General features: G+C 46.1%; 1 protein-coding gene across 7 annotated transcripts in view; it reads left to right on the top strand.

The window, feature by feature from the left end:
* Positions 1-147: 147 nt before the first annotated feature.
* The window catches only part of smyd3 (SET and MYND domain containing 3), a 37,067-nt gene continuing 25,318 nt past the window's right edge, over positions 148-11,896 (top strand). For 3 of the 7 annotated variants that reach the window (XR_003785435.3, XR_008694213.1, XR_008694214.1), the window contains exons 1-5: positions 148-374; positions 7,109-7,172; positions 7,391-7,498; positions 7,695-7,752; positions 10,281-10,420. Coding sequence is in view for 3 of the 7 variants with exons in the window: in XM_029145343.3 (XP_029001176.1) it covers positions 214-374; positions 7,109-7,172; positions 7,391-7,498; positions 7,695-7,752; positions 10,281-10,420 (531 nt within the window). In the remaining 4 variants the exon portion in view is untranslated. Of the gene's footprint in view, positions 478-7,108; positions 7,173-7,390; positions 7,499-7,694; positions 7,753-10,280; positions 10,421-11,896 lie in introns of all 7 variants that reach the window. The other 4 variants (XR_003785436.3, XM_029145343.3, XM_055507429.1 and 1 more) reach the window with 4 other exon arrangements.

Genomic DNA, 11,896 nt, shown 5'->3' with positions numbered 1-11,896 from the left:
TACTTTACTTTAACTTTAAATTGTTTGTTGCACAAATGAGTTTCCTATTAAATCTTCAGTACATAATTATTACCATAAATATATTATTTTGAGTTAAAAAAAAAATCATCGTTACGTGCGCGTCTGCGTCGGTGACGTCACTACGCAGCGTGCGCGCGCTGCGTCTAACGCGGATGTAAACAGTGGCTGCTGCGTGTGGGGGGAAACGCGAACATGGCACCGAAGCTGGAGCGAGTTGTGAGCCCGGGGAAAGGGAACGGCCTGCGGGCGGCCGTCCGGCTCCGCAGGGGGGAGCTGGTGTACTCCGCGGAGCCGCTGGCGTGTTGTGTGTCCAGCAAACTGTGCGAGGACGTGTGCCACCACTGCTTCACACGGTGAGACGGGCCGAGCGGTGGCGTGTAGCTTCTGGGTTCACGTGTGGGCTGCAGAACTGTCGGTGCTGGTGGCGACGCGCGGAACGAGTCCGTCACTAACTCGGTAATGACTTAGTTGATGTTCTCCGACTGGCCGTTAGATGGCACTATGGTTCCACGGCCAGGAACAGGCCGACGAGGCGGGATCCTGCATGAGCATGGAGTCGAATTGGGTATTCAGTATTCAAGTGAGTTTGAAAGATAAAATTGGAAGCCTATATAGTCATCATACCATGCTACTGTGCTCACTTTTATATCAACTATGTTGAATAATGTTTTGGTTTAACATTGTGTGGTTTAAAAAATTGTGTGTTTGGAAAATGTTGCATTATTGTTTAATACTTACTTACTGTTTAATACTAGTTGTCCTTTTATTTGTCAATTTTGTGTCTGATTAAAATGAGATAATGCTGTGATAGTGAAGTTTCCTGTTATACAGACCGACCATACAGACATTTTGAATTTGAATTAAGTACAGTGCAGCCTTTTCTTCCTTGACGTGATGATGATGTGTCCTCATCTTCATTGCATTCGTTCATCGTGTTCGTCCAGCTGGGTGTTTAGTTCCACCGCTGCTTTCCCCCCTGTATCCAGTCGCACTTCATCAGGCTAAGCAGGTGAATGTGAATTTAATGAGGCAGCTGTGTGACTGGTGCTGTTTTCCTGGTGTGCAGACTGCAAGGTGAATGAAGAGGAAACTACTATGGGCTACGTACAAGATATATATGAGCCACAGAGCAAATGGAAGATGATTAATGAGTAGTTAATGCAGAATAACCTCTGAGAGAATTTAAAGATGCCATGAAGGTACTGCTTTGTACTTTAGTCAGACCCATTCTGCTTTTACATGGTTTTAGGTTGAAGGTGGTATTTCTGCTGTTAATATTATTATGGATGGGCATGTGTGTTTTTTTTTGTCATATGAAGAAAGAAATTGAAATTGTCTTCATGCTCTGTGTCATACGCCTTGGCTGTTCTAACATGTGTAGCTTTAGGATTTCTTTTATTCAGTATCTGTAAACATATTCATCCTGTCACAGGAAGATGGAGTCATAACAGAAATCAATAATACATTTGTGCCTCAACTGATGTCTATTATTTGTCTTTGAGCTTCAGGCAAATACGCGCATGTGTTGTGAGATAAGACAGAGTCCTGTTGTGTGACATGGGATGATGTTTTAAGGTATTGAACAAGTGTCATGGCTACATCTGCTTGGCCCGTGGTCACAATGTCCGTACGGCGCTTCTATTGATTTAATACCTATGAGAAGCAGGTCACGCAGAATCTGAGACAGAGACGGTGTCAGAGATGGAACATGTGTGTTTTTTCACTGAAACACAATTAGTCTCACAGCGTGACTGAGTGTTGAAGAATGTGTGTGTGCGCGCACGTGCCTGTGTGTGCGTGCGCGTGTGTGAGCGAGCGAGCAAAGCTTGCACCCAATTGTGTGACTGCAGGAAAAGGACTCTTGCATGTAGAGCAGGTGTGGGGGTATCAAAGCCAAAGTTAATTACAGGACTTGTAAGTAATGAGTGACAAATGCTGAGGGAGTACACACACACACACACACACACACACACACACACACACACACACACACACACACACACACACACACACACACACACACACACACAGGGGATCAGCCGGATGCAAGCCGCCGGAGGACAACAAACAACATTTAAAGGTTCTCAAACTCGTGGGGGAGAACAAAGCAAGTTAGATTGGATTTTTATTTGTCGTAGCCCAGATCCTCTTTATTTCTTGCTGTTTGTTTGTAGATTTGTCCCACATTACTTAATAATTAGAAAACATTGTGTAATAATGACTTTGGTGTCAGTGTGTTCCTGAAGCGTCTTTGATGTTAATCCAGGCTAATGTGTTTATGTTGGATGCGTCACTAGTGAAGCTCTGTGCCATTAGATTATAGACATATTCATGCCCTCATTGGTCGAATTTTACCTGTCACTTTCTCGCAATATGAGAAAGAAAAACTGACTTTTAGGCTGAGGAGAAAACGCACATCTGCATCAGAGAGCCGTGGGAGCCTCCGTATTTCTACCATCAGCTGAATGATGATGCCGTGTGAATCAAATGATGTGTTTTGGATTTCCTCCTCCTTCTGGTAAATGATTTGATGTAGGTTTTGCTGGTTTACCATAACACAATGAAGCCATTCCTGAAAGGCAGCCTTTTGTGCGAAGAGCTCAGTTTAAATCACTACCACGAAGATTCAAACTCTGTTTTCCATTATCGAGTACTAGCACTGAGCCTCGGACCAAACTGTGGCCTGAGCTTTTTTTTTGTGTCCACATAATGATTAGAGGATGAATCCGGTCGAAGCCACAGTTAATGGTTCGGTGGAAAAAGTCCCCGCGTCAGATGGAGACGACACAGTGTGGCCATGTAACACGTCTTTGCTGTCGTCTCCTCCGCCTCCTCCTCATCCTTCATCTTCCCACCTGCCTCGCTCCTTCCTCCCTTCCTGAAGCAGATTGTTTTGCCCCCCCCCTCCTGTTTTTCCCCTCGTCTTCCGCCCCATGCAGCTACATACCCAGGTGTCTCAGCAAAAACACACACACAGCTGTATGGCTTGCAGACCCAGTGCTTCGCTGTAAACTGGGGACGTGCCCGCCCGTGTGTGTAATGCTTGGTATTTATCAAGCAGAACATCTGTGTCAGGCGCTTTTCGCTCCTCTTGTGAGGAGCGAGGCTCTCGACAGAGAATGTTCTGCGGTTCCTCATGAGGAGGAACGTTTAATTTTCCTGGGCTGTTTAGTTTGGTTCAACACAATCAGCGAGCGTCTGTGTGCTCTCGTTCCCAGAAACGCAGAAGCTCCACTGTTTGTCTGCGTTTGTTTGTTCGTTCCCGACAGAAATTTGGGTGAAATCAAAAAGGCTCCCGTAGAGATTGATCTTTGTGCATCTGCCATTTGTTATGCTAATGTGTGTCCCAGTCCTAAAGGCAGGAAGATTAACAAGCGACACAAAACTGCTTTAACCCTTCTGTGGACCAGATCAGTTCTTTTTACCCCATCACTCATTGCTTCAGGGACACTCACTGGACTGCACATGCCCACTGTCCGACTGCAGCACGGGACCAGGGCTTTACTGCACATAAACAACACCTGCCTGTGTGTTAGTGTGTACATGTAGACTCTCATCACCGCGAGGAGTCCCCTCGGTGTCAGTGACTCAGGCTCTGAGGCATCAGGAGCCCAGCATGGGGTCGTTCCGCCTCTCACCCCGTCCCGTCCCGCATCACTAGGTGGCGGTAGTACACTGACGCTGGTTGTCTCAGGAAGGGCTAGTTTATGAATTCATGTGATGAAGCTCTTTCACTTTCGTTGTCCTCCACTATCAACAGCCGCTGCAGGCACCAGAAGCCCGGCGCCGTCAGTTCAGGCACCGGTTTCTGTGTCGAGTGTTTTATTCATATTCTGACTGTTTCCATGGCTCCAGGACGCTGACTGACTCGTGTTAATATTTGTTGGTAATTTACGTGCACATGCAGCGGCTCATCGTTACCTGTCATGTGGGAGGGAGTTGCACCCTGCTGTGTCGGCCGCTCAGCCTGGAAATGAGAAAATCCGCTCAGGCACGACCGGGCCGTGCCAGAAACTGTGTATTAATTTACACATATACATGAGACCAGAGCTAAGTCTCAGCGCTGCAGCCGCTACATGTGGGGAAATTAATTACCATGTACCACACACACACACACACACACACACACACACACACACAAACCAACAGAGATGTGCTGAGCTAAGCCTAATTAGGTGTCTGATAGCAAAGACTTGACCACACACACACACACACACACACACACACACACACTTGCATATCAATGCAGAGACCACTTTTTCCTACTGTATAGTGGCTGCTTGTTTTTTCTCTTTGCAATTTTCTTGCTCATGCTTTTATTTCAGTTCCGGTTTTATTTATTTATTCAGGCCATGTTAACATATTACCTAAAAAAAAATATATCTTTAACAGTCTTTAACAGCTTTCCTCTTTCCGTATTTGCCACATCATAACCTAAACAGCTGGTGCAGGAAGTAGACACAAAGTGAATCCACTGGCTTGTGTCAGTGTTAAATTCACATTAACCACATTGACATCACCTGGTGTTTCCTGTGTGGTGGTGGACACTGGTCTGCATGAAAAAAACCTTTCAACATACATTCATTAGGGCTGTCGAAATCTACCAAAGAGACCCTTAATTATTCATGTTGAAAAAATATAAATTAGTCCGTTTGAACTATTCATATATCTTTTTAATATTATTATTACAGTGAACTTGATTTAAGCTTCAGTGAACAGTCGTTTGATCAATCAGCTTATTGATCGTGTCTTTTTGCTTCGCGTGTATTCAGAATTCTGAATCCCCCGCCTCGTTAGCTCCCGGTGACGTGCTCTCTGTGATCTCCTGTTTTAAACCACGATAGTGATGCCGGGTCTGTGAGGACCTGGATGCTGGGTGAAGTATGACATGTGGTGGGAGAGGAGGCTGCGTTGTGGGTTGCCGCATGATTCTAATGAAAGCCATCTAATGTTATTCATGAGTTTTCCTACTGTGCCTGCAGACCAAGCAGAGGCCTGCCATGCACAACACCATCATACAACACGTGACGGAGAGAGCGAGAAAGGAAAGGTGTGAGAGGAGTAAGAACTAGGAAGGATGAGGAGCGGGTGTGGATGAAGGTTAATCTGATTCATAATCTGTCTGGAAACAAGCAGTTGTCATCAAACCAAACCGTGTGCTTGTGTTATGCCAATAAACTAAAGATAGAGTGTTTCTGCCCCTTCTGTCCTCTGATTGTTATCATACTGTATTCATATGCTCTGTATGAAGGAGGCCATGTGCTTCAGCCTTTGTAGATAATAGCCCGGTGGGCGACACAGAATTATCTTTACGTATTTGAAGAGTGCCTTTAAAATGTTTGTATGTAAACAACATGCGGGTGTTTGTTTGTGCCTGATCACACAGGGTGAGTAGTAAGCGGTGGCAGGGACGCTGCAGGGCGGAAGATGAAGATGAAAACGAAGACGACGTGTCGCTCGCCTGAAATGAAAACGGGTGGTTTTTGTTTGGTGTTATACAACAAAGGCCTCGCTGAGAGGAACCGTTCAATTTTGTTTAGCCAAGATACGACCTCTGCCGTCCTGCTGGAACTCCTGCATCATGTGATCGATATCTATAAAGTGTGTGTGTGTGTGTGTGGATATCCTGTAAATGCTCAGCTCTTATCAGCCTGGAGGCGGTCACCATAACAACAGTTGCTGTGGCGCATTAGTGGCTTAGTAGCTACACATACAGTAAAAGATATTCTGTCCCTCTCATTCCTGTAAAATGTAAAATGCTTCATTAAATCAAATCAAGGCAAATTATGGCATTAATGGAATATTTTTTGGAAGGAAGGAAAAATGAGACGTTTCATTTTTATAGCTTTAATGATAAAAAGAAGTGAGAATAGATTAGTCCGTAGCGTTTAGCCAGCGCTCCATCCCTCCACATCCTCAGCTTAGCTGCCACAGAGCCGCTCACAGCCAGCGTCTCATGAAGATCAAACCATAAATATAGTTACATACCAGCAGCCTGACAACCTTTCCTCTTCTCATTATGTTTATTGCTGTTTACGTGTGTTCAGCCCCACTTTGCTTTTGGGTCTTAGCTTTGAGGCCGTGTCTGGGTTACGTCCCTGGCTCCTGTGTTGAAGCTGCACAGTCAGGTTCTATCTTTTGTTATTGCGTCGCGTCTCATAGTGCAGGCATGTGTTTCTAAAGCTGTGGGTGGCTTCAGGTCCCACCGTGATGGGAACAGCTATGTTTTACTCATCCTTCATCCCAGGCTGAGATTATAAATGTGCGATTTACCTTAACACAGCGGTGAGTGAGGGGAGGGTGGGAACAGCAGGGCGAGAAAGAGGCGCGTCCAGTGGGGAGCAGAGCTTGAAATCCCAGACGCTGAGCGTGACAAGTGTGTTTTGGAAGCTTGTCCAGACTTGAATCGGCCTCGAGCCGCATGCTTCAGATTATTCTGGTCCCACACTGATAAACGGTGATGACAGGCAGGTCGTATGTCCTACGAAGCATCATAAGCATGTCTCATCTAATCAAACGTATCGTATTCAGCACGATAAGCTCTGATGTATTTACATCAGTGTGTTTTCCATGACCTCACTGCGTGTGAGCTCATCACATCCAGCGTCGGACTGAATTAGCAGCCATCCATCTTTTCTCTGAATGTTTGATCATATGATAAACACACAGGAACTTGGCAAACTGGGTGACTGAGTTCTGTTAATGTACTGAGGGTCAAGCTCAGGAGCAGAGGCCCAGCAGACGCACGTTCAAATGCTGGGACCCTGGTTGTGACAGTGAGGGGCGTGTGTAATATGCTGCCCGTCAGTAGACTCGATGATGGCGGCACACGTCATCACCGCTGCCAATAGAGAGGTTGTTACGTGGGAACGGGTCAAGTGTGTGACGTCATCGTTCAGGATGGAGCTTGACGATGCCAAAACCAGAATTAATATGTGGTTTTATTCAAACCTCAAATACAGCAACAGTGATGAAGGTGTGACATCAGTGGCTTCAGACGTGTGGGTTCTTGTTCTGTTCACTGACTCAGGCTTAAAGTCTTTATTGTTGCTCGCTTAGTCACTTTTCCTTCTCTTCTTCTTCCCAGGCAGGAGAAGTTGCTGAGGTGTTCCCAGTGTAAGACGGCTCGCTACTGCAATGCCTCATGCCAGGTAAGGGGTGTGTGTGTGTGTGTGTGTGTGTGTGTGTGTGTGTGTGTGTGTGTGTGTGTGTGTGTGTGTGTGTGTGTGTGTGTGTGTGTGTGTGTGTGTGTGTGTGTGTGTGTGTGTGTGTGTGTGTGTGTGTGTGTGTGTGTGTGTGTGTGTGTGTGTGTGTGTGTGTGTGTGTCCGTCCATGCTTGGTTCAGCTTGGTAAAATCTGCCCTCTGCAGAAACGTGCGTGGCCCGGCCATAAGACAGAGTGTAGATGTCTGCAGAGGCTCCTGCCCAGAACTCCCACTGACTCAGTCCGTCTGGCTGCCAGACTCGTCTTGGCCTCGGTAGGATTCTGACTCTCGCTGTTAGACTCCCACACGAAGATAGGTTTCGTAGTAAAAACACAACTCTGCACATCAGTGATTTGGGCTTTTATGCTTCCACCTCCAGCTCAGTCAGTAAAAGCAGGTCATGCTAAAAGCGCTGTCTGGGTCGTTTTTCACCTGCAGTAACGTCCCTCATCCATCCTCTTCTCTCCAGCTAAGTCCATCTAAGGGCAGAAGTGAGGAGCTCTACACTCTGGAGGAGCACGAATCACGTAAGTCTGATGCCAGGTCAGAAAAAAGCACAGTTGCCCCCTTTCATCACAATTTACCTTTGGTATTAGTGTATTTGCAGATGAAATCCTCCTCCAGACAGGAACTAGGGTTCTATACCGTATTTTCCGCACGATTAGGCGCACCTAAACGCCTTCAATCGTTTCAAAAGCTGATCATGCGCCTAATAATACAATGCGTCTTGTATATGGCCCAGTATTAAAACGCATACAGGTCTCAGTTACGGTAAGCAGCCGCGACTCGATTTTCCCCCGTAATAGTGCGCAGTGCATGCTGGGATACCGGGAAACTGGCGTTTCATTTCCATTTTAATATTTTTGTAAATACCCTGAAATGGCTCCTACCAAAAGACACGCGTACAACGCTGAGTTTAAACTCAAGGCGATAAGCCACGCACAAGAACACGGCAATAGAGCAGCAGCGAGAGAATTTAATATCAATGAATCAATGGCGAGGAAGTGGAGGAAGTATGAGGATGAGCTCCGCCAAGTAAAGAAGACAACACAGAGTTTCCGCGGGAACAAAGCGAGATGGCCACAGTTAGAGGACAAAGTTGAACAGTGGGTTGCTGAACAAAGAGCAGCAAGCAGAAGTGTTAGTACAGTCACAATTCGTATGAAGGCAATAGCGCTAGCTCGCGAACATAACATCAGTGAATTCAGAGGCGGTCCTTCTTGGTGCTTCCGTTTTATGAAACGACGTCATCTCTCCATCCGTACGCGCACTACTGTGTCACAACAACTACCAGCTGATTATCAGGAAAAGTTGGCCACTTTCCGCACATACTGCAGAAACAAGATAACTGAAAAAAAGATCCAGCCAGAGCATATCATCAATATGGACGAGGTTCCACTCACCTTCGATATCCCTGTAAACCGCACTGTGGATAAAACAGGAGCACGTACGGTGAATATTCGCACCACAGGGAATGAGAAAACGTCCTTCACTGTAGTTCTCGCCTGCCAGGCTAATGGCCACAAACTTCCACCCATGGTTATTTTCAAGAGGAAGACCTTGCCGAAAGAAAACTTTCCAGCTGGCATTGTCATAAAAGCTAACTCGAAGGGATGGATGGATGAAGAAAAGATGAGTGAGTGGTTGAGAGAAATTTATGTGAAGAGACCGGGTGGTTTTTTTCACACAGCTCCGTCCCTATTGATCTATGACTCCATGCGCGCACATATCACCGAGCATGTCAAAAAAACAAGTGAAGCACACTAATTCAGTGCTCGCCGTCATTCCGGGTGGATTAACAAAAGAACTCCAGCCGCTCGATGTTGGCGTCAACAGAGCATTCAAAGCTCGACTGCGAACTGCGTGGGAGCAGTGGATGACCGAAGGCGAACACACGTTCACCAAGACGGGGAGACAGCGCCGGACGACATATGCTAATATCTGCAAGTGGATAGTAAATGCCTGGGCTGGTATATCAGTCACAACTGTGGTCCGAGCTTTTAGGAAGGCAGGAATTGTCACCGAACTGCCAGACAACAGCAGCGACACTGACTCGGTTAATGATGACTTTGATAAGACGGAGCCAGGCGTTTTGGATGCCGCAATAGCCCAGCTGTTCAATTCGGACACGGAAGAAGAAGTTTTCGAGGGATTTTAGATAAGGAACTGAGAAAGTGAGCTTTACGTTTACAGAGTTATTATTGTTCTTGTTGCTTGTTGCTTTGTTGTTTTGTTTTCTTGTTAATAAAGTTTGACTGACCTATCTGACTGCTAATCATTAGATGCATAACGCATCCATCAGTCAGGCACACACGAGGCACACCACAGGACCAAAATATTTTAAGTATATTTATTGAAATCACAAATTGGCGCTAATCGTTGATAAGCACAAGATTTATTTGCACTTAATTAATTAAAAACGAGTAAAACGCAGGAAAAGTGAAATGCGCTCCACTTCTGCTAAGACGCTGTCACCTGTTTGGTTCAGCGCTGTTGTGTCTGTGTGAACACAGATCCTTTCTGCAGTGAGGATGTCACACTCTCTCTCTCTCTGTGCGTGACTAGCGTTCTATTGTCAGGAAATATCACAGAGTGTGGCATCGTTTCATACAGCGATGATCTTTGTAAGAGTCAAAATCTCTGCGGAAACAGCCCAAGCAGCTAAAGCTCTAAGTTACAGTGTGATCGTTATTTTAACACTGTGATTTCCAGCGGAATTATTTCTTACATATCGTGTTAAGGAATATAAGTTAAGATTTATCTGAGAGCCAGATGCAGTCGTCAAAAGAGCCACATGTGACTCGCGAGCCATAAGTCCCCGACCCCTGATCTAATGGATGCGTTATGCATCTAATGGATGCATAACGCACCGTAACTCCAGCCTCTACTTTAGCGCCTTATGCGAAGCGTTTTATTAAAGGTGCGCCTTATGATGCGATGCGCCTTATATATGTAAAAATAATTAAAATACGTCATTTATTGAAGGTGCGCCTTTTGATGCGGTGCGTCTTTTCGTGCGCAAAATACGGTACTTGCTGATTTCCTGTTTCTGCAGACCTCAGTTCCATGTCTGAGCAGAAGAAACAGGGCCTGTCTCAGCTGGCGGCCATGTTGGAGGTGTATCTGCAGCAGGAGGCCGAGGGCAGAGCATCGCTGCCTTCTTCCTGCAGGGACCCCCTCAGTCTGATCGCTAAGGTGAGCCGCCTCAGATCCGTGCCTGTGCTGGTACCTGGAGCGTCGCTCCTCTCCTGGTTGGAAGAAGCCAAGTACAAGCGATAGTAAATCTGCTCAGAGAAACCCTGGCAGTCGCGCTCATGCGACTGAACGCGCGCCCACCCGTTCACAAAACGACAGACGGGAAGACACAAGCAACTGTTTTATTACTTTTAGCGCCCCCCGCCGTGTTTGGACGAACCCCAGCATATGTCTCAGATCTTCCCAGCATCTGCGACTACCGCGCTGTGTTTGCGTGTGTGTGTGCTTTTATTCCCAGAACAACCTCAGGCCGTACTCCTAAAACACACAAGCTGCCATCACAGGAATGAAAACCACAAATCGCCGTGTGTGTGTGTGTGTGTGTGTGTGTGTGTGTGTGTGTGTGTGTGTGTGTGTGTGTGTGTGTGTGTGTGTGTGTGTGTGTGTGTGTGGATTCCTCTTTTCCCGTTCGGAGCTTCCGTTGCTCCAAGGTGTTTGAATACCAATAAGATGCGCATCGCAGTCATTATTTACCTGTATTAATTAAAAGCAGACAGATATTTGTGTGTGTGTTTCCAGAAAACAAACATGCAGGTTTCAACTGAGCACAAACAAACCACCAACTTATTACGTCAGATATTCTTGCAAGTTAAAGTCTAACAGGGATTTGTACAGATTGAATTCAGATTGTTCACATTGTTTTAGGAGTCAGCTGGTGGCGACAGCAGAATCGCTCCAGTGCTTTAACCTGTGGAGTTTAATTTTGCAAACGCGTGAGCATTGATTTGTTTTTCTGTTTTTGAATAATTTATTAAGAATTATGGAGGGAGAGAGCTGTGAAAAACTGGCTACAGATTAAATGAGGTTCAAGACTCCGATGGGAATTCGGCTCCAATCTAAGGAAGATGAAGAGCAAACACTCAGTGGATTAAAGAGAAAAAGAACAAGTCAGCGATGGAGAGACGGGTGAGGGAGAAGAGAGGAAGTGGAGAGAGAGAGAGAGAGAGAGAGAGAGAGAGAGAGAGAGAGAGAGAGAGAGAGAGAGAGAGAGAGAGAGAGAGAGAGAGAGAGAGAGAGAGAGAGAGAGAGCAGCAAATCAAATAGCCAGCATGTCAGAGATGGTTCCTGCCCAGATTATCGGCTCCATGAACGGTAATTGCTGAAAATTAATTTGCCAGTTAACATGAAGTATTACCTTTCAAAAACAAGAGGCAGGAAAATGAGACGTTAATTATTTGCGGGTTAGTGTGACTGAAGTGTGGAGGGCGCTGCTTCCTCTGTGTCTGCTGCAGATAAAGGCTCCTCACCGGGCGCTGACTCATTCCTGGGCTCGTCTCTGCTCCACCGCTCACGGCCTCGCTTTCCATTTTATCGCTGTATGTTGTGGATTTTGTCTCATCTACACATAAACAGATTCAGATGTTGAAAGAGTGACGTTTGGAAGCCTCTGTCATCAGATGGAGGCGCTGAAGCACC

The sequence above is a fragment of the Betta splendens genome, chromosome 3 (genome assembly GCF_900634795.4).
Source record: "Betta splendens chromosome 3, fBetSpl5.4, whole genome shotgun sequence".
Lineage (NCBI taxonomy): Eukaryota > Metazoa > Chordata > Actinopteri > Anabantiformes > Osphronemidae > Betta > Betta splendens.
Note: the sequence above shows the minus strand (reverse complement) of the source record. Positions and strands in the feature narration are given on the sequence as shown.